Source organism: Micromys minutus (assembly GCF_963924665.1).
Source record: "Micromys minutus genome assembly, chromosome: 3".
NCBI classification, from domain to species: Eukaryota; Metazoa; Chordata; class Mammalia; order Rodentia; family Muridae; genus Micromys; species Micromys minutus.
In genome coordinates, this window is record NC_137972.1 from 2,429,244 (window position 1) to 2,451,828 (window position 22,585).

The 22,585-nt window shown below is 46.3% G+C and overlaps 1 protein-coding gene across 8 annotated transcripts in view; it reads right to left on the reverse strand.

Moving 5' to 3' along the window:
- The window catches only part of PPFIBP1 (PPFIA binding protein 1), a 126,278-nt gene that overhangs the window by 20,438 nt on the left and 83,255 nt on the right, over positions 1-22,585 (reverse strand). For 3 of the 8 annotated variants that reach the window (XM_080913693.1, XM_080913697.1, XM_080913694.1), the window contains exons 5-13: positions 17,870-17,956; positions 16,397-16,510; positions 15,489-15,620; positions 11,051-11,143; positions 9,531-9,645; positions 7,245-7,306; positions 5,987-6,062; positions 2,223-2,377; positions 46-161 (exon numbers count right to left, since the gene is read on the reverse strand). In XM_080913693.1, the coding sequence (XP_080769819.1) occupies positions 46-161; positions 2,223-2,377; positions 5,987-6,062; positions 7,245-7,306; positions 9,531-9,645; positions 11,051-11,143; positions 15,489-15,620; positions 16,397-16,510; positions 17,870-17,956 (950 nt within the window). Of the gene's footprint in view, positions 1-45; positions 162-2,222; positions 2,378-5,986; positions 6,063-7,244; positions 7,307-8,437; positions 8,471-9,530; positions 9,646-10,652; positions 10,746-11,050; positions 11,144-15,488; positions 15,621-16,396; positions 16,511-17,869; positions 17,957-22,585 lie in introns of all 8 variants that reach the window. The other 5 variants (XM_080913691.1, XM_080913690.1, XM_080913692.1 and 2 more) reach the window with 3 other exon arrangements.

Genomic DNA, 22,585 nt, shown 5'->3' on the forward strand with positions numbered 1-22,585 from the left:
AACATTCACATCACAGTGTACAGTGTTAGTCCATAAATAGCATACCCCTCTTCCAATGCAGTCTCGGGCTTAGTAGGAAACTTGGGCTTTTCACAGGTTTCTACATCCATCGATGGTGGCAATAGCGAAGGGACTGAAGCTTGCAGGACGCTGGTGTGAAACTGAGAAATTGTAAGTGTAAAGAAAATCAAACACAAGCCACAGAGAAACAAGACACAACAGAACTGTTCTATACAACATGCACCTGTGCTTAGAGTCTAGCCTTACAATCATAAAGTCATTTCTGAACACAAACATCTGAATAAGGCGTCTATGAGAGAAAACGCTGTGGAGAAGGGGGTCAACTTTGGTTCTATGACCACAAACATCCCAAAAGAGAATCTAAATTGGAACAAAGTTCCATGTTCCCACGGGGAAAGCCAGAGGACGGACTCCTCAGCATCAACAGATACTGTAAACAATCAAACATTTCCGCATCATTTCCATTTTTATTTCTACTAACAAGTCTAACACTTAACATAGTTCATGTTGGTTAACTGTTCTTTTATGTGTGAACAAGTTTGTTGTTGGATTGCCTGGTGCTGTTGATGCTAATTCCGCTTCCCCAAGAAGGGCTGCCTAGTCACATACTCAGGACCTCATCGGAACCTTCTCCCCATTTTAACTTGTAAAATAAAGGTGAGAGCCAGTGATTGGGCGGGGGAAGGGAAGGAGAGGAGACAGAGAGGGTCGACTGAGGAGGAGGGTTGGGGAACCTACTACAACACAAGCTGGCTGTGTTCAGCTATCCAGCTAGTGAACAATGCATGAAAATCAGTGAGGATGGGCCCTGGTCGCCTCTTTAAGTGCATGGTGCGGCAACAGCAAACTGTGGAAAAAATGAACTGTGGATACTGCTTTCTCAAGTACCTCTGGGGCCTAGGGCTGGAGTCCTAAGAGCTTTCAACATTGGGTTTTTCTGGTAATGAACAAGAACACAGTAAGATCAGCATCCAGAGCTCATAAAGCTCTGAGCTATGTTTCCAGCCACAGTTCTCACCTTCTTTGCTTCTTTTATTAATAATTTTAAACTAAACTTTAATCATATATCCCCCCTTCACTTTCCTACCTCCTTCCCCAATTCATGACCTCTTTTTCTAACTCTCTTTCTGATCAGGGTCTCGATGTAGCACAGGCAGGCCATGAGTCAGCCTCCTACGAGATTACAGGTGTGCACCTTGCACTCCAGCACTGGCTCAGCGAGACAGGTAAATACAGGTAGTGAACTCAACTACACCAACTACTCAGCAACGGTTTTACCTTAGCCACACACTCCACCAACATGCAACCATGTTCATAATTTCTCTTTCCTTTTCTACCGATTGCTCACCACCCCCTCTCAAATCCATGACCTCTTTTTTTCTAACTCTGACAGAGTCAGAGCTGCTTCTGAGCTCCTAGAATCTAGCACCCAGGGGAGGGAAGACAGACTTGGGTACGCTTGACCAGCAAAGCTCAGCTTCAGGAAGAGGCAATGAACACAGCATTGTGAGTTTTACCTGTTACTGAGTAATGTCACCACAAAAAACGCAGACCCACCAAGTCTTACCAGTATAATACAGGGCTCTTTTCTATGCACCCTGGTTTGGTTTTGGTTTGAATCTTTGCAATTACTGATGCTGGGTAATCTCTTTAAAACTCACCCATATTTCTTAAAGTTTAACTGTTTCCCTAGACTCCTAATCATGGTCTAAAAACTTTGAGTTATCAGAAACAACAAAGCTACATTTAATCTACATTTAATCTTCCTTACCCTCACCCGACCTATTTGTACTCAGTCTTTGAAAAATAAACTAGAATCTCATACTTTGGGTTATCTACCTCAAAGATGCTCATGTTTTTGTTTTTTGTTTCTTTAAAGACTGGGGTCCTTTTAGGGTGCACTCAAATTTCTAACCAAGGAATGTTCTGCCTCTTCAACAGCTGAAATTATAGGCACAAGTCAACCTACCTGTCTTGTTTTTATTGAGTTTTATAAACAATTTTAACTTGGTCCAAAGCATTAATTAAAAAGGGGGGGCAGTACACATTTAAAAATGAAGAGACTAACAGTACACAAAAGCTTCCAGAATAGGCTAGTGGGCAATGGAGCTGGGAAAAGATCCCACATCACACAGCACTCCAAGTACACAACAGTAAAGACACCGCCCCTTCTACAGAAAGTGCCAGAATGCCACTCGTACCTCTTCTGGAGCACTCGTGTGGAGCGGGTCCCTGCTGGGAGACCCCATTCCTGGCGTGGAAGAAGTGCTTCTCTCCAGATCACTAAAGCCCTGTGCATCCAACAGGGTGGAGATGGAGCTGGAGCGGAGCAGACCCTCACACTCACCATCCTGGCCTGGAAAGATGAAGCAGGTGATCAGGCTTTTGGAAGAAGAATGGGAATTACGCATTTCTTTCTTTGTCTTCAACACACGCTGAACCACGAGCTACAATGCCCGTCAAAGTATAAACAAACACAGGAGTTGTTTCTTCCTGTCATCATATGTAAATCAGCAACACAGAACCTAGGATACAGCAACTTCAAGCCACTAAGCTCCACGATTCAGGCCACACTAAGCACCAGTGGTATTAACAGAGGTAGTGAGGTTCCAAACAGTACTAACACAAAAGATGTTTAAAAAATAAATACATTTATTTCCAGAGCCCACTGTAATTGTTTTAAATTTTTAGGTTTTATACGTATTGGTTTAGCCCTGTTTGGTGACATGTAACTCTAATCCTAGCACTCAGAAGGCGAGAATAATCAGGAGTTCAAGATCATTCTCAGCTACATAACAAGTTCAAAGCCAGCCTGGGCTAAATAAGGCTCTCCCGAAAAAGTTGTCTGTCTGTCTCTTTGTCTATCACCTAACTTACATATCATCTATCTACCTTCTTACCTATATGCAACTTTTCTACCTACCTACCCATCACATAACTAACTACCCATCACATAACTACCTACCCATCACATAAATACCTACCCATCACATAAATACCTACCCATCACATAACTAACTAACTACTTACTACTGTATGTATCAACCACCTATGTCCCTGTCTATCCCAGTGGGACTAACTCTGGGTAACAACAGTCACCATTTAGACATGGTACTTACCACTGCTGTGCTTTGAAAATACACAAAATGAAAACTAGAATTAAAAAAAATGATAGCTGATCCCTCAAAACAGTCTTTTGATGGCATTGTAAAGCAGGAAAAGCTTAATAGTAAAAAGAAACCAAATATCCAAAAGCACTGTTTGAAAAAGTTTTAACATCAGTCAGGACGTAAAGGGTTAACTGTAGACTGCAATGCTAGACAGTCGTTTACTAAGTGGAAAGAATGATTCAAAAAACTCCAACCTCTAAATAACGCCAACTGGCAAACCATATGCTCATCCAAAGAGCTCAACGGGGCTGTCTTCCCACAGCCCAGCCCAGGCCAAGTCAGATTCAAGGTCACCCTGACTCAGCTTCTAAAGGGCTTAGACTACAGGCATGCCCAACAACACCATAATTTTTTAAAGATTTGTTTTATTATGAGTGTGCGTGCATAAACGCCACATGTGTGCATGTATCCACAGAGGCCAGAAGGTGTTGGATCTGTTGGAACTGGAGTTACAGGTGGTTGTGGGTGCCGAGAGCCAAACTTCAGTCCTCTGCAAGAGCAGCAACTGCTCTTAACCACAGAACCGTCTCTTCAGCCTCTAACTGTTAACTTTTAAATTGAGGTTTTGCTAGAATTTTATCCTAACTTTACAAGGTTTTAAGTGTTGTACTGTATTTAAGTATTGTGAAGAATAAATCTAAGTCTCATGGAGAAATCACTTTTTCTGTAACTCTTCACTGTAGCAGGGCATGATGTTTATGATGTTTGCAAAGCTATCCTACTGTATCTGATTTCAAACCACTACAGGGGGGCTGGAGAGGTTCAGGCACCCAAGTGCTGCCATGTAAGCATGTAAGCGTGTAAGCGTGTAAGCATGTAAGCACGGGGGTCTACATAAAAGCTGGGCATGGGCTGAGAAGTGGCCCAGAAGCTAAGAGCACACACTGATCATGGAGAAGGCCTGAATTTTGTTTCTGGCCCCTAAACTAGGCAGCTTACACCTCCAGGGATCTGGCGCCACCTTCTGGCCTCCTAGGGCACTTGCATAAATGTGGCTTAAATAGAACCGCACACATAAACACAAATCAAACAAATCTTTAAGAGCCTGGCACTGTGATCTATAGCCTTAAACAGACCAAACTAGATGGTCAGTGAACTCCAGCATCAGTGAGAAACCTTCTCCTGGAAGGACCAGTGATATGGTCCACAAGTTATCCTTGGTGTCCCTCGTGGAACTAACTTTATTAGTCCTTATGAATAAAAGAGGAGAACCATTTATTTATTTTTGTTTGTTTCAAAGCTTCTGGCCTAAAGCACAGTATTTTTCTTCTCATTCATGAATTCATCAGAATTAAAACTTCTGAGAGTATAGCTCATTGGCTGAGCACTTGACTAGTACACACGAGGCAGATCCCAAACAATAAAAAAATTGATTAGTTAATGTAAAACAAAAAATTCCAATTCTTGAGTATTCCATAATTATCTCTTGGCTGGCTGGTGATTACGTCAACTTCACACTGGCTAGATCATCTGGGAAGAGAAAATATCAACTGGAAAAAATGTTTTAAGCAGATCAGGCGATGGGCAAGCTTGTGTGGCATTTCTTGATTAGTGGTTGGCGTGGGGGGACCTAGATCATTGTGTGTGGTGCTGGCCCTTCGCTGCTAGTCCTCCAGGTGTATAAGACAGCAACTGGGCAAGCCACGGAGAGCAACCAAAAAGCAGCACCCTTCCATGTCCTCTGCCTCAGCTCCTGCCCCGACTTTCCTTTGTACTGGACTGTGAGCTGAAATAAAGGAGCTCCTTCCCAAGCTGCTTCCGGTCACGGTGTTTCATCACTGCAGAGAACCCCTGACTAAAACATCTGTCATAAGACTTGATGTTGGCGCTCGCCATCGTTAGGGTGACGACTGCCTGCACGTTCAGTCAACAAGCTCTAACACTGCGTATGTTTAAAAGGACTCTCAGTGTATGTTTGAGAAAGGCCATCTGCAGGGAAGGCAGAAGACCTCCATGTGCCCATGAGGAACTGGTACCCCTTGGCCGCCATCACCTACCTGGTGTTTAGCCACAAGCGTCTACCTTTGTTGACTTATTTTCTTTGCTCCAAGCCCCTCACCCAATTCAGCGCATCACAGCCTTAATCTATCGGGTCGATTCAGATCCACAGGGGCTCTGCAGCAGCAATACATGCAGACGCCTCGATCTGCTCCCCTGCTCTAGATATGGCGTCCCTTGTAACCCTCCCTGGCAAGAGTTACACTGCCGACTTGTTACTCAGCCCTTTACCCTGGCTGGCAGTGTAGCTCAGTGGTAGTGCCTTTGCCTACTATGTGCACTGACCCTAAGAGGGTGGTTCTCAACCTGGCGCCCACAACCCTCTCACGGGGGTGGCATATGAGGTGACCTGCAAATGGGTTAAGAAGTGGGTCACCGCAGCATGAGGAACCGCACCAACGGTGGTAGCAGGAGGAGGGCTGACAGCAAAGCCAAGCCGCACTTGTTGATGAGCAGATGCCCAGCCCAGTCCTACTGAGATTCCTCTCCTGTCATCAGGCTCCCCGCCCTCCCCACCCCTTCCTCCTGAACCGCTCCAGGCTCTTTACACATTCTTGCTCTACAATGCTCTTCTGGGAGCTACTCTGGCTGAGGCACAGAACCAAACCGTGCTCATCAGCTGAGTGCATCCTGACAGGACGGTTGCCTGGCAACACTGACAAAAAAAAAAAAAAAGGAGCCACACGGTCTGGAATAGCGCACACGTCTGTAAGACGCTGAGTCTAAGTGTGTAAGTTCATGGCTGGTTAAAACGGACTGAAGTAAGAAGGCTTCCGGAAAGTGTTCTACATTATTACCTTGGGCCAGAGCTGCTGGGTCCTGCATTTTCCTGTATCTGCTCAGGCACTGCCGGAGGTCTTCTATTTTCCTCTCCTGTGAATTGAGCAAACTGTCACCTCTACTGAGGTTTTAGAACAGTCAAGGGGAGCACCTGTGAACGGTGCACGTTATCTGGAAAGTTCTCCAAACTTTAGCAGGAGTGGGGATGTCTGCATTTCCCTGTGTGTTTCGAAGACAGAACCAGCACCTGTGACGCCACATTTTCTTTCGCTTGTCATCTTTAAAAACAAAACTGATATAACAGCATTTGACAAGGAGAAAAATATCAGGGCCAGTTAGCTCAGTGGTGAGAGAGCGGGCGCCCAGACTGATGACTTGTGTTTGATGCCAACGGATAAAACTCTAGAGTTAGTATCCCCGGCGCCTTCCACACAGAAGCCAGGTATGGCAACTGTAACCCAGAGCTCGGGACTGGGTGGAGAAGGGCGTGATGAGGAAGGACAACTATCTCTTAGCCTTCTATAGCTCTGCTCTCCTTAGAATTAGTCTTTTCTGGGACATGTTCCTCTGTTCCATTCTCTAAGGGACACAGGAAGCCGAACCTAGTGGTTGTTAGACGGGATCATGTCAGGTCGGTGGTGAGAAAGACAGTGTCCCATGTTTCTAGCAGGATGAAAGCCAAATATGGGTGAGGAAAACCAACCACGACAGAGGGCCTAGTAATGCTGGCATTACAGGCATTAAGCCAATGCACCGAAGACAGAGGCGGGGACCAAGAATGATCCAGGGCCCAGCCTGCATCTGCTCTCCATTATTTTACCTTTCAGGAAAGGCCAGACATTTCCAATGTGAAAGAAGTCGGGGACACAAAGAAAGAAACTATGATTTCACAGTCCTGTTAATGTCCATTCTCTCTGTGGCTGTCTGCACCTCTGTGAAGTTAGAGCTCCACCCTTTAGAGGTCATGTTAGCCTAGAATCTTCAGAATGTACTACTTCTCTTCTCAGAGGACTATAAGGAACGTCTGATGGTCTAAATATTTCCTAAATTCAGAAAGGGAACGAGGGCATGGGGAATTCACTGGAACCTGAGTTGCTGGCTTCTCTCCTGTGTGCACACAGCCACAGTCACTCATCACTGAGCCTGTGCACACTCAGGCAGGAGGACAAGGAAGGTCCCTTACTGTCCTGTCCAGCTGAGGAAAGTCAGGCCTGCACGGGACAGCAGGATGCCACAGAGCAAAGCAAAGCACAGTGTCTGAGTCTCACTTGGTACCTTTTCTTCATTTGCTGCCCTCAGGGACTCCACTGCCTTCTTCATTTTCTGTACTTCAATATCTGGAAGGATAGGACATTGTTAGGACACGGTGACATTGTTAGAAGGCAGCTAACCTGTGTGGGAAGACACTTGAAAAGTCCCAAGGTACACGTGACGATTCTCCTTTAGGAACAATGAAGGATGACGCTGTGAGACGTGGTGAGAACAGAAAGACGGCAGTGTGGGAAGGGAGGGAAGGGAGGGCGCTAGCCTCACAGAGAAGCCTTCCTTTAAACACTGGGGACGAAATGTAGGCGCAGCCGCAATGCCAGCATTGAGTTTTCAAAAAAGAAAGCCGTGGACAATGGGTAGAGCGACCGATGGACGGATGAGATTCACAATGACCAAGGCAGAGGGACGGTGCTGTCATAACCAAGCTGGAGAGGCCACGGTCAGAGGCTGAGCGGTGCTCACGTGAGCAGTCATGCTGAGAAGCCTGCCGTGGGCCACAGAAGGGAGAGCGCCCTGCTTCATCTATAAGCCTCATTTCTAACACTGAACCACAGCGTGCACAACGTGACTTCCTTAAAATCTGGCAACCAAACACAAAAGCGTCACTTCAATAAAAATGACCATTTAACCCCAAAGTGAACCTATAGGAAAATATTCACCTAAAGTTATCTGCTTCTGGGGGGGAAAATTCTAGTAATTTTATAAAACTCACTGATACATTTTCAAGTAAGAATTGGCTTGTTGCTTATTTCTTTGTTTCGAGCAAGTTTCTTTAACCTAATAATTCAGTCTCTGTGGTCAATTAAGGAATTATCTTTATGTGCACCAAGTAGTGCACATAACACTTCTAATGAAGACCTCAGCTAAATAATGAATTTCACCCACGAGCTTGGTTGTGGTACCCGAGTACTGAGCTGCCTTCTCTTCCGTGCCTGCGCCACAGAGAGCACACTTCCTGAGCTCACGCCTCTGTGTGCCCTGCTGCACTCTGGGAGTGAACAGGCTACAAGAGATATCTGTAAGATGTTCTCTGCCTCCCTGCTTTATGGCCTGTCTGTCTCTCCTGTCTTTACCCGTGAAGAAATGAGGGGCTATGGATGAAGCAGCCGCACTTCTGCGGACAGAAATGTTTCGAGCGTGCAAAGAGTGAAGTGGCTCTGGCAGCAAATGAGAAGCTGATGGAGAAACCCAAACCTTACTTTTCTCTTTGAGCTTCTTTTTAATATTTTCATCTGCACGGGGAGAACCCATCAGATTGGGAGTTAGCATACATTACAACAACACTGTCTTACGAGTACTAGTGTTTGGTTCCCTTTTACATAAACGCCGGGACTCTAGCCCCACGGACCCAGAACACGAAGCACTCCCGTGTGACTCTGAGGCTGGCAGGTGCAGTAAGCAGGGCGGGAGCCTTGGGAACAACTGCTGGGTGGGTGGCCGAGCTGCCTCGCCGGAGCTGCGTCCTTCTGAACCTTGCTATGTGGATGTTGGGCTTCCCGGTCAACCAACCGTGATACGGACTGGCTAATGTCACTGTGGTAGGTTTTCCCAAATGTCAGTTTGATACCTGGTCCTCCTGACTACATGTGGTATCCAATTATGTACTCAGGCCCAACACCACTGAAACAGTGTGTTCCCTGTTCAAAAGGACAGGTCCACTGCTAACGAAGTCAGACCCTGAACTCAGGTGGTCCCACAGTGACAAGGAGCAGTTTACACTGGCTCCAGTCCCCAGCTCTGTGTGGGCAGCACCCCAAATCCATCCGTGACCCCAAGTACTCAGTCCACTCTGACCCTCAATTCTAAACGTGACACTGGCACTACGGGTTCCCTGGCACAGCGCGTGAGCAGCAGTCAACCCTCTAGTTGTGGCCTAAGTCTGAATGTCCTGAATGTTATTTTACGTATGTCTAAGTCCAGGGAGGAAAAGCCACTTCTGTAAGGCTGTTTTCTGACGATAGGAGATCGGTATAGAAAGCAACTTGTTTCCTTACGTTACGTGGCATGAGACAAAGCTCCAACTAGAATCTGCCTGTCCAAATGAGCCATGCACATATTCATTCACTCATTCATTTATTCTAGGACTGCCAGACATTATACATTAAGATTTCTTTCAGCTGAGCCATGGTCTCCCTGTGTCTCTCAGACTGTGTCCAACCTATATTCCCTCTGCTTTCATTTCTACGTGCTAGCGCTACAGACCCAAATGTAAGTTTTAAAAGGCCATAGGAGTCCAGTGACATCAGATCCTCTCCTGCAGTTCGCAGGATTGAGCACCGAGGTCGCTCTCACCTCGATCGAGGATTTCGATCCCTTCTCCTTTTGTCTTGCAGACCAGTCTCTCCTGCAGCCTCTTCACTTCACACTCCTTCTCCTCCAGCTGCTCCTTCAAAGACGCCAGTTCATCCTACGGTTACAAATTCACTTAAAACGGCAGACTATGGCAGAAGAGGGATACTTCGAAAGCCTAGTAGCCCTTTAAGTCAACGCGACTATAGGAATGAGACAGAAAACGTACACACAAGCACAAATCCGACAGATGCCATGGTAAACACTGCCAACATAAGTACTCTGTAATAGCTGCAGTGTAACTGCTCCAAGTCTGTGGGTCAAGTAAGGAGCTGAAGTATAACCAGGAAACTCGCTGAAGTTCTGCCCAAGTTAAATCAAAGTCCCGCCATGCTGGGTGAAGAAGACCGAATTAGATGCTTGTCTTAAAAGCAAAATAAAAAGCAAACTCAAAAGGGCTTGAATGGCTCCTTCAGCATTTCAAGGTGATACTCATGATTCTGGGGTGCTCACTGGACTTCAGTAGCCACAGGGAGGCAATTTAGGGGTGACTGACCCATTACGAACTAGAAAATTCACCCTAGTCACTGAATAAGGCACACTCCTACAGCAACCTGTACACGGTGCTATGAAACGCTCCCACCCAGGAGGCCAGGTTGGCCCAGCACTCCTGACTCACGGTCAGATGGAGCCACGTTCAGAAACTTTCAGTACCCCTGCAAGAGGTGCTGTCCCCTCTCCCTGCAGGGCTACCAAGCAGAGGCTTCTCTTCCCTGCCATCATAAGGAATGTTATCTGGCCTTGCAGAAAACCCTAACAGAGGAGAGCAGGCTCCAGTTCATACGAGACAGAATTTTTCCATGGGTGAACTTTTAACAATTAATTTCTGATGCTTAGGACACAGATAGTTCAAGAAATTAATTTATAAGCTGATACTTTTATGTTTTGCCTGTTTACTATTTACATCAGCGATGTCATTGTCCGTTTAATCAGGGTATATGCACTTTTAATAGACACATGACACACATAAACACAATGAATGCACATGCTACTGCAAACACCATCACGGCAGAACAACACACGCCAGAGGCGGCAGCCCCGGGCTCCCGCCAACGTCTACTCCACCTTCAGTGTCTCCCACTTTTGCTCCATCCGTTGCTTTTCATACTGCATCTGACCCACCTTGATTTTCATGCTAGAAAGTTTGGCCATTAGGGACTGGTGGAGAGACAGAGGGATGAGAGAAAAGGAGGCAGAGAAGATAAGCTAGAGAACTAAGAAAACAGCATCTGTTCATAAAGAGGTCAGCTAACCCAGACACCACAGGCTGTGTCCTGGCAGACTAGTCAAGCCTTGGATTTACTGAGAACTCTAGCATGTAAACTAAGTACCTTCAGCCTGGGAGAAACGTGGTTTAGTTGTGAGATATGTCTGTTACCATAGTTGGAAAACATTTTTTTAAAATAACATTGCTCATAGAATGACAGGCCGTGTTTAAGAATCATTTTTCTAGAACAACTTACTTTAGTTGTCTTGAGCTTTTTTTCGTACTGAAGTCTTTCACTGTCCATTTCGTTGACTTTTAGCCTCAAATCATTGATCTCTTGTATTAGCCCCTGTTTTTAAGGAAAAAGAATCATTAGAAAAGGATATAGCACAGTCACCAAAAGAGCAGCCGGGAAGCCCTAAGCCAGCCCAGCTTTCTGGATATGAGTTGTGAGAACCAGTTCTGACAAAGGGAGATCAGTGAACTTTACCCCTAACCACCAAAGCATACTTCCACTAAAATACTAACGTACGTTTCCAGTGCCTCTGCCCTGAAGTGCTTATGAAAGCAAAAATGCAGCTATGATTCTGACTAGAGAAATGCTGCTGTTGGAATCGTGAACCCGTGTGGGGCCGGAAGGTTTGTGGAACCTTTAAGCAGCAGTACCTACAGGGAGATCCCATCAGGAGCCTGCCCTTGAAAGGGACTTGGGAACCCCAGCTCCTTGGCTTCTTTTCTGTACCACTTCAGCACAGTCTCAAAGCAATGAGGCCTACTAATCATGGACTACAATCTCCAAAACCCTGGGCTAAAATAAACTGTCTCTTTATGCGCTGCCTTGGGTATTTGTTATAATGATGTGTCCTGGTTCTCTTCCTGTTGCTGTGATCAAACACTCTGACCAAAAACAGCTTGGGGTGGGGGTGGGGGTGGGGTGGGGGGATCATACTTCCAGTCACACTCCATCATGGAGGAAAGCCAGGGCAGGAAATTAGGGTGGGAACCTAGAGGCGTGCTGCTCGCCGTCTTTCACTGGCTGACTCACCTGGCTCATACACACCTAGCCTTTCTATATCATGTCAGAGACGGAGGCCCCACAGGGAGCTGGACCTGACCATGGCAGTTAAGAAAGTCAGGGCAGTTCCTCACAGCCGTGTCCACAGACCAACCTGACAAAGACGAATTACTCAACTGGGACTCTTGACAGGTGGCTCTAGGCTGTGACAAACTGACAGTTAACGCTCACAGCGACATGACAGAAACATGACTAGCTCACAAAGGCAGTGTGACACCAACAAAGCCACTTAGCGCCTATTTCTATATGAAAGCTACCTATGCGTCCCACCTTTCCACACAGAATAGAGATTTTCTCTGGCAACGCCATTTACCCTCAGTTTCTTTTCTGTGGCACATTATAGCTGTTTGAAGATTTCTATAACTTTTGCCTAGTCTACAAAAATATAAACTTAAGTTTCTTTAAGCCAACAATCTCAACCTGAAGGTAGATGAGGGTTTTATTTATATATATATATATATATATATATATATATATATATATATATATATATATAAAATTTGTATATCTAATACAATGACATAATTTTATATGTGCAAAATTTAAAGTCTAAATGATTTCATCACAGAATATAATTTAACACTACATCTACTACCACTTTAAAAATGTGCTTCTCAAATTTGCTCAAATATTCTGAATTCAAGTTTAAAAAGAGTTCATTTCTCTTGCTGGCTCATCTTCTCTGCACAGAAGTCAGGAGTGGCTTTCCTTCCCTGGGTTTTCAGGCTTTGCTGTTGTTAACAGGCAGCTTTGAACTCCCAGCAGGTACTGCTGTAAACATTACCTCTTCCTTTAGTGCTGACTGCAAAGATGAAGGAGCAACTTTAGAAAACCAAACTACATAGTAGGGCCATTTTCCTTTTTTTTTTTAAGAAAAACTATCCAGTTGTTTTTGGTGGCAATGCATTAAATATGAATCTAAAGTTCCAACCGGGAGAAGCTAGAGATGCCCATGACGAGTCTGGCTGGAAGATATGGAACTGTCTCTTTAATGCGAAGAAAAGGAAAGAAAATCTTTAAAAGACAATGTGATCTGAACCACTACACTTAAGAGCTTCGGCTCCATCCTGCGCTCTGCATTTCAGCCATCTGTGCTTACACCAGCAGGGGGCGCAGGTCTTCAAGGTTTAAAGGTTTTAATGCACTGGTTTGGAAACACCTATAAATGTTCCTTTCTTCAACATTTTCTTGGAAAGCAACACCCAAACTCCCAAAAATTCTGGAAGAGTATCAGGAGACTTAGGATCGCAGGCTAGCTGGCTAAAGGTTTTATTCTTAAGGGAACATTAAGCCAGAACATGTACGTATTCCATTCTGTTTCAATGTCTGAATACTATTTTAATTATTTCAATATAAATCCACAATTACCAAATATTCTGTGCTATATCCTGTGAATGTGTGTACTCCCTTATATCAGCAGTGTGGACTACTTCATAGGAAATGATCAAGGACTGTGTTTTCTAGAAGTGTGTTCGCAGGGTCACTAAATGAGAACACATGAGAAGAAACAAGCAGGAGAAACAAGGTATGACAAATACCTGCTATAGTTCAGCTGACCTGACCGGTCAGCCTCATAACCAGATTAAACTAAGCACAGTGTACTGGGTAAGACTCTGCCTCCCGCGGTGTGGGCGGCCTCAACTCCCTTCTATCTCCCTCCCCAGTTCCCTCCCTGCAGCCTCCTCCTCCCACCACTGAAACAATCTCCCTACAGCCCCAGCCACTATGTAGGTTCAACAGTGACTGTGTAGACAGGAAAGACAGGATAAGGAAAAGGGAAAAATCTAAACAGACTCTTGCAAGAAATATTAAAATAAAGTGTTTAATCCCAGCACTTGGGAGGCAGACACAGGTGGGTCTCTGAGTTTGAGGCCAGCCTGGTCTACAAAGTAATACCAAAGTGGGGGCTAAAAGGCCTTAGTCAGTCTGTTAAAGAGACTGAGCAATACCCCTGCTCTAAAAGGCCTCAGTCAGTCTGTTAAAGAGACTGAGCAGTGCCCCTGCTCTAAAAGGCCTCAGTCAGTCTGTTAGAGAGACTGAGCAGTGCCCCTGCTCTAAAAGGCCTCAGTCAGTCTGTTAGAGAGACTGAGCAGTACCCCTGCTCTAAAAGGCCTCAGTCAGTCTGTTAAAGAGACTGAGCAATACCCCTGCTCTAAAAGGCCTCAGTCAGTCTGTTAAAAGAGACTGAGCAGTGCCCCTGCTCTAAAAGGCCTCAGTCAGTCTGTTAAAGAGACTGAGCAATACCCCTGCTCTAAAAGGCCTCAGTCAGTCTGTTAAAGAGACTGAGCAGTGCCCCTGCTCTAAAAGGCCTCAGTCAGTCTGTTAGAGAGACTGAGCAGTACCCCTGCTCTAAAAGGCCTCAGTCAGTCTGTTAAAGAGACTGAGCAATACCCCTGCTCTAAAAGGCCTCAGTCAGTCTGTTAAAGAGACTGAGCAGTGCCCCTGCTCTAAAAGGCCTCAGTCAGTCTGTTAGAGAGACTGAGCAGTACCCCTGCTCTAAAAGGCCTCAGTCAGTCTGTTAAAGAGACTGAGCAGTACCCCTGCTCTAAAAGGCCTCAGTCAGTCTGTTAGAGAGACTGAGCAGTACCCCTGCTCTAAAAGGCCTCAGTCAGTCTGTTAGAGAGACTGAGCAGTACCCCTGCTCTAAAAGGCCTCAGTCAGTCTGTTAAAGAGACTGAGCAATACCCCTGCTCTAAAAGGCCTCAGTCAGTCTGTTAGAGAGACTGAGCAGTGCCCCTGCTCTAAAAGGCCGTAGTCAGTCTGTTAAAGAGACTGAGCAGTGCCCCTGCTCTAAAAGGCCTCAGTCAGTCTGTTAAAGAGACTGAGCAGTGCCCCTGCTCTAAAAGGCCTCAGTCAGTCTGTTAAAGAGACTGAGCAGTGCCCTGCTCTAAGAAGCACAGCCATGGTTACGGTGGGGAGTGCTCTCAACCGTGGCCGACTCTTCTTTACGTCTAGAACAAAACCAAGATGGAGCTTTCTTCTTTGCCACTGAGGAAACATCTGGTTGTAATTGGATCGTGGATGGGAAACCTCATTTTGGAAATCTCAGTGGATTGCGTTACATTATCTCAAGCTTGACATTACAAGGTATTGTGAGAGAACGAAGTCAACATGCAAACATTGGACCTGAAGGAAGAGGGAAGGAAACACCACCTCCTTGCTCTCCTTCCTGGTACTCATTTTAAGACAGGACCTCTCCCCAGACTTAACCAAACAGACCCCTAAGAAGAAATTTCCACAGCTCTTCCTTTCACTTTTTTATTTCACTTCCTCTGTGGTGTCAGGGATTGAACCCAGGGCCGTGCGTGTGCTGGGAAAGGGTCCTGCTGCTCATCTGCATCCTCTGCCCAGTGTTTCATCCTAAATAAAGATTTGAAAGGGACAGATGTCCTCCAGGCCTCTCCCCAACCAAACACCAAGTTAGGAGACCAGGTTAACACCAAGACGAGAGAAGGAGCAGTGACCTTTCTATAGCCACGAGTACTTTAAAGATTCAGAGTGTGTGTGTGTCTCTGTGCGTGTTCGTGTGTGTGTGTGCATGTGTGTGTACACTGGTGCACATGTGAGAGCTAAGGAGGGAGGAGAGAGGGAAGAAAGCGAACAAGCCTATGCCACTTACCTCTGTGTCTCTGAACCTATCTTCATAATCCAGCCTGTCCTTCTCTACAGCCGTCAGTTTTAACTTCAAGTTAGAGATCTCAGCCATCAGCTCCAGCTTCTGTGTCTCTAAGGAAGTCCTACTGAGAAGCTCCTGTAAGAATTCCAGATGTTCACAAGTTGTTGTATTATACATTTCTGCCATGATGGTAACACAGCAACGGTGAAGTGTAGGCTGTGGGTGAAGCACGGCCACCAGTACATTGCCGAAGATCACTTACTCTAGTGACCGCTTCTGAACAGAACTACATGGCATCAGGTTGTCGGGGAGACCCATCTTGGAGACTTCTGAGCCCGATGACGGCACTGTTGGGGCTGTGCATGCTGCCTGCTCTATGCCGGGGTCTAGGGGACATGCTCTATGCCGGGGTCTAGGGGACATGCTCATAAGTTCAGTCCCTGCAACAGTGTCATGAGGAAGAAAAGCCTATCAGCCCCATTTATCAGGGTTTCCAGGAACATGGAAGCCAAGGTCACAAGGACAGGGAGGTCAGGAGCCTGTCACGTGTCACAGCAGGCAATGCGCAGACTGACGTTCAACAGCAGCAGCTCTGCACCAGACAGTCTCCGCTGTATCACGGGCTTCTCCTCCACGAGCCCTGTGTGCAAGCTTTTTCCTAAACAAGCCACATATGGAGTCTTTCATCTCATAGCTGGGAGTCAGAAATAATGCGAGGGCAGAAGACCAACTTATAATCCTGACAGTTACTCTCTCCTAGCTGCACAGCTTCGCATGTCTCTGTGACTTTAGACTGCTACTCTAGACGCAGCAGTCTATGGAATTCTGGACTTTACTGCTGCTGACACAAGACAGGAATGTTGCACCTCAGAAAACATGGTTCAGCAGCCCTGTCCCAGTTTTGGCCTTACCTGCTGCAGCATTTCTTCAGTGGCATTCAGCTTCTCTCTGTGCTCTTCAAGACAGAACTCCAAATCCCGAATCTTCTCTCCCTGAGCCTCTACCTGGTCTGTCAACACGCTTACCTATTAATTTAAAGCAAGAGGCTGCAATGAGTTTGAAAGGCTCTGGGCCCCAAGGAAGGACTCAGTCTCTAACTGGAAAGAGGACTAAGACCCAGCACTCACTGCAACGAGCTGAAAACAATGGCAGTGGTCCTGCCCTTTGCTATTCATATTTTGCTTTGTGTGGACCAAACGCTGGGCTAGGCAGGCTCTCTACCGCCCGGGGGCCTCTGCAGCCCTGTGCTGCCTTAAGGCCCACGGATTCCTATTCAATTTGGGAGAAACCTGGTGCTGATCAGAGATTTGCAGTTTCTTTACGCATTAAAACCATTTCGGTTGTAATTAGGAGAATCTGGTTGAAGGCGATGGTGAGAAAACCGGTAGTAGAAAGCCACAGAGGATGTGAGGTCCTTTCCAGAAACGGGCACTAAGGACCACTCAGATCTCACACGTCAATAGTAAGAGGAGCAAAGGTGAACAAAGACCTCAAATTCCACGTGCTCTCTCAAGATGAACACACAGTGTGAAGTTCATCCTACATCCTCAGGGTTCCATGCAGATCTACAGGTCTCTCCTGATACCAGCTGAGTAAACATACTTTGATCCAGTTAGCTCTCTGCTTAGGAGCACCACGAGGAAGTGAGCAAACGTACCCACAGTACTTTCCAACAGCAGGCTCCACTCGGCTGCTTTCTTTGTTTGGTTCGGGTATCATTTTAAAAGATGGAAAGTTTATATATATATATATATATATATATGGACTGAGATTTGTACAGTACAGGTATTCACAGATCTGCAGTTTTAGTTGAAACGTACATAAAATCAGATCTGACAGCAGGTGACATACAAAGTCATCTCAAGTGGCACCGAGTGTGACCTGCTCCTAAGGAGTGGGTGACAAGGCTGGCCACAGCCAGCCCCGCAAACTCCTGGTACAGATGACTGGCCTAGCACTCCACTTCTTGTTTGTCAGATAGGATCTGATGCTATAGCCCAGGCTGGTCTCAGATTCATGGCAATTCTCCTGCCTCAGCGTCCTAAGTGCAGGGACTGCGGTCACTGACAGCACAGCCGCCTTCTACTCCACTGTACAAAGTGAGTGTTTCAGCAGTCTGTGGAAGTACAGCCCTCCCTTGGCATGTGTCTGAGAACCCTGCAGATATGATGAAACCCCTTCATGGAGCAGCGGTGTGTTCACACACAGCCCACACATCTTCCGCAGGCTCCCAATCACGGGTTCCCCAGTACGAAAGTGCACATGAACAGTTCTTATAATGTTCGGATGGCATGTTTACTACAGGTGCTTAACACAGGCATTACACATACATGTGTTACACGGACACATCTCCTGAGAAAGGAAGGGCCTCAAGTAACACTTGCCTGAAGAACGAGGGACTCTTTGTCGTTCTCTAGACGGGCTAGCCTTTCTTGATACACATCTCCATTCCCAGCTAGGTGTCCGTTTGTCTGAAGGAGAAAGTAACACAGGTAAGGTCAACTCTCCCTTAGGATTGGTATGTTATGGATCAGTAAAACGGATATATTGTAAACTCAAGGGACCTGGATTAAATCCAGCACAACTGTCACTGGCATGGATGGAAAAACTAAGAATTAACTGACTTCAAAATGAGCAGGACAGCCACAGGGAGCTTACACCCAACAGAGCACCTAAGCAGAACTCACTGAGCTGGGCCACCTCTGGGTAAACAGAGAACAAGTGCACGGTCTTGGTTCTAAACATACTAACCAGAAACAACTCAGAGGAGAGGGTTTATTTCACTGTATAGTCCACCATGAAGGGAGTCAGGGCAAGAACAGAAGCAGAGGCCTTAGAGGAGCGCTGCTTACTGGCTTGCTCCTCGTGGCCTGCAGAGCCACCTTCTTATACAACCCAAGACTATCTGCCCAGAAATGCCCCCCATCCCAGTGGGCAGGACATCCCACATAAGCACTAATTAAGAATACATCCCATAGACTTATGTACATGGTGATATGATGATGGGGACTTTTCTTCCCAAAATACCCTGGATTGAGTCAGGTTCACAGAAATCTAACCAGCACTAAAGAGTGGCAGCTGCTGGAATGCTCCAGTAGGCAAGTACCTAGTAGAGGACAATACTCCACTCATCCCTAAATGAGTCCTGTCACTAATTTTGGGTGTGAAACAGTGGTTATGACCTGTGATACCATCCTGTTGCTACAACCCGGAGCCCAGGTTCCACACCGGACTGCCAAGGCCTGCTTATGGAGCAGACACAGGGGCAACGTCTGCCGGGCTTCTTCCTGTTCACTTAGTTCTGCAAGTCACAAGATGAAATCATAAGCTAGAGGCCCCTGCCTGGAAAGCCTCCAGAAGCCTTTCTGTCTCTCCACCACCAGAGCTTAAGCACTCGGTCCAGAGAGATTTTCCCTGGTGGTGCTGACGAGCTAGGCCTGCCAGCTTTGCAATTGTTTTCCATCGTGGCTCACTGACTTCTTACATGTTCATTGGTTTATTACAACGCTAAGATCAACTCCAGGGAAAAGCTGGCCAGCAGCTCATTCCTTCCTGGCATCTGGCTCGTCTTACCCACGGTCACCTTCTCACTCCTCTCCTCTTGTGGCTTTTTAAAATCCCATTTTGTATATTGTACATAGGACACTGTCCAAGGGAGTACAGACTTTTCCCTACACCTTTTATTTTTGTTTATTTAGAGACACAGACTTTATGCGGCCCTGGCTGTCCTGGAACTCACTATGCAGAGCGGAGTGACTTGGAACTCATTACGTAGGTCAGGCTGGCCTTGAACTCAGATTCACTGGCTTCTGCCCCCCAACTGCTCAGATTGAAGGTGTGTGCCTTTTCCTCCGTATTTCTCATATCCAAGTCACGAATGGCACATTTGACAAGTCTCACAAGAGTAAGACACATACAATTGTCACTCTGAAACAATATAGTTTGTAAGACACCCTCTTTTCTTCTCCCCTTTCTTCCACTGTCTCCCCCTCTCCAGAATGTCACTATGTAGCTCAGGAAAAATGGCCTCCTGGGATGACATACAGGAGTCACTGTGCCCAGCTTGTGATGTGTTCCTTGTCATGTCCTAGCCACATTACATACTATACCCATAGGATTCCCTGAACAGTCCTTCAATACGACAGAGATAAAACCAGAAGAAATAGATTGGTGGGGTGTCCAGAAATCAACCACAGTCTCTTCAAAGTTAGAACCAGAACAAACACACAAACACTAGAAACTCTACACCCTTTTCCCGCAGGGCACATCGATGTGACATCTATTTCTCCAGAATTAACCTGCCCCTATTCCGCCCCTCCAGATTCCCATTTCAGTTCTGGAAGTGACAAATGTCATATCCTGAAAACAAAACAATATAAAAGAAGGAATATGAAGGAGGAGGAAAAAAAGAGGGAAAGATTAAATTTGGGGTGTTCCTTCTGAAGACGAAGGCACGCTGGGTTACACTTCCCAAGAGTCCACAGAAAACTCTGAAGCCAATTTATTGAGTGTGCAATGCACGTTTGGAGTAGGGGTAACGGTAACATACATCATTTGCTCAACCACATACCTGCACCATGACCACTGCACAACCCTATTCATGCTGTCACCTGGTGCCCAGAGTTAACTTAGGAGAGTCTGACGGACATGAAAAGGAAGCAGTCTCTGGAGGACAGCCAGTCACACAGTGAATGTTCTTGTCTATGAAGTGCAGAGGCAGACGCTGACACACAGGTTTAGTTTATGAAGTGCAGAGGCAGACCCTGACACACAGGTTTAGTTTATGACGTGCAGAGGGAGAGCCTGGACAGCTTTCAATTCTTAATTCTGATTATGCACATTGTGAGGCATCTCTTTTTAAAATCCCATGCAAGCAATGTTTTATAACATTTTATTACATTAAAAATGCTCTTGTAGAGACAGGATGGAGCCCCTCCCTATGTTGACCAGGCTGGCCACAAACATCTGGGCTCAAGCAAATCTGCCTTGGCATCCTAAGTAGCTCTGACCACAGTCACGTGCCTCTCAATCGGAAGTTCTGACTGGTGTTTGAACCCAGGGCCTCACAAGCAAGCATTAATTACATGCTCCACTGATAAACTACATACACCCCCTGCTCCTTTATTCTCAGAGCAAGAAACACTAGCCAACTTAGCATCATTTTCTTTCAAGCCAAATATGACAGAGTGAGATGTTTCAAAACCACTTCTCTGTAGTGAAATGCTGAGAACTGATTCAAAATGAGCAAACAAATCAGCAATGCCCTGGTATTGATGAATGCTTATAATACTCAAGATTGGCTAGTATTGCTGAAGCATTTAATAGTCACCACAGGAACCAAAAGCAAAACAGAAATCTTAGGAATTGCTCTGTAGCTATGTTGACGTATTTAAATGAAGAGCTGCCCTGTCTATGTGTCCTTCCTGTTACTTCTGAGTAAGAACACTGGAGCCTGTGGGGTTTCTGCCGCCTTGTCCTTTCTTCAGCCGCGATCCACCTCCCAGATGACTCAAGCCATTCTCCAAGTGGCATGCTCTATGGTCACGCAAGCATTCCATCCCTTTTGCCTAGACCGCCTCTTACCCTTTCAATTCTTCCTTTATGCGTTCCCTAGCTACCTACGTTTGGGTCTGGTCCATAAAGTTTCCCTGGAATGAAGGCTTCACCCATAGGCTTACTTACAGCACTGGGCAGCTCCACCGCAGAAGCATGTGCTCAGGGAATGGCCCACCCCAGCCCCCCATGGGTGCTCACTGTGAGGGACGAGCATCTGACAGAAACACTGGCTGACTGAAGAGACAATGGCAAGAGTTGGTGTACGTGGACTGTGTGGAGAGGAGTGAGCACCTGACCTTGGTTAAGGTCGGTCCTTCACACTGGTGCTCTGCATCCGTTCCCGTCCTCCTTCCTCCTGGAGACATCCATCTTTCCCGTCTGCCTTCTGGACAGTCACAGGAGCCGAGACTTTCCTTCCCAAAGCCAGTCCTCCTACTTCCTCCTCTGGAACCTTGGTCCCAGTTTCCCTTAGACCTGCATTTGTCTCTTCCTATTCTGTTTCTTCAGTGTATTAAGATCTCTTAACACTGACCCAAAAGCTTTGTGCCCACTTTTGCTCAGCTCCTGATACCCCTTGCCTTTCATAACCAGCTTCAGCTCTTCCTTCTGATACTGTGTGGATATCTCCTCATCTAATGGTGTCCCTTTCACACCCTGCCCTTTCTTCAGCTTAAGTATCCTGTTTGGCTTTTATTTCTTCTTTTGTCTTTAAAGACTTTAACTACTTACAGGAACACGGGCAACTTACCTGAGCTACACACTAAAGAAAATGTGCCACCCGACCCCCACCCTGCAACCACTAACTGCATACAGCTCCTCATTAAGAAGCAGGACAGCACCCCTCCCCTCTCCAGAAAGGAATGCTGACAGGTCCAATCTTGTGCAGGCCTTGTGAAGAAAGTCCCAGCGGCTGAGTTCCAGAGTACAAAGCCCTGCCCTGAAGAAGCATTTTACAGCACTCCACCCCTCTCCCCACACTCCTCCCCTCTCCCCAGCTCCTAGTTTTCCTTCCACCCTCTTCCAAGATGTCTCCTGGGTCTTACAGGGTATTTGGACTTGCAGGGTATATTGGAGTGCAGACAGTGTGACTCATCTTTCTGTGGTGGTGCAGCTAACGGGACAACATGAACAATTTGAGATGTTTTGCCTATGAAAACAGATGGTGCCTGTTTGTGAAACTTGACATTTGTTCTGGGAGCATCTCCCTAGAATTTTCAGGGTCCGGGTTTGCTGGGGTTGTGGGTGTCTCATTGTTCTGAAATCCACCGTTCCCTGGGACATTTCTCAGCCTGTTTTTGCTTCCTGTCCCTCCCAGTCCTCACTCTACATTCAGCACACTGAGAAAGGAATTCAAAAAAAGAGTATCTCCTCATTTACACCCAGAGGCTACCAGTGGCAGCTGTGGCTCATCTGTAGAAAGCTGACTTGTGCCCCAAACAAATTCTTTAACATGTGCTTAATCTCGTCTGTTAGTATTTCTGAGCAATGATGGAGACGCTCAGTGATCGAGAACTTGGGAAGTTTCTGGTAGCTAGGGAGATGGC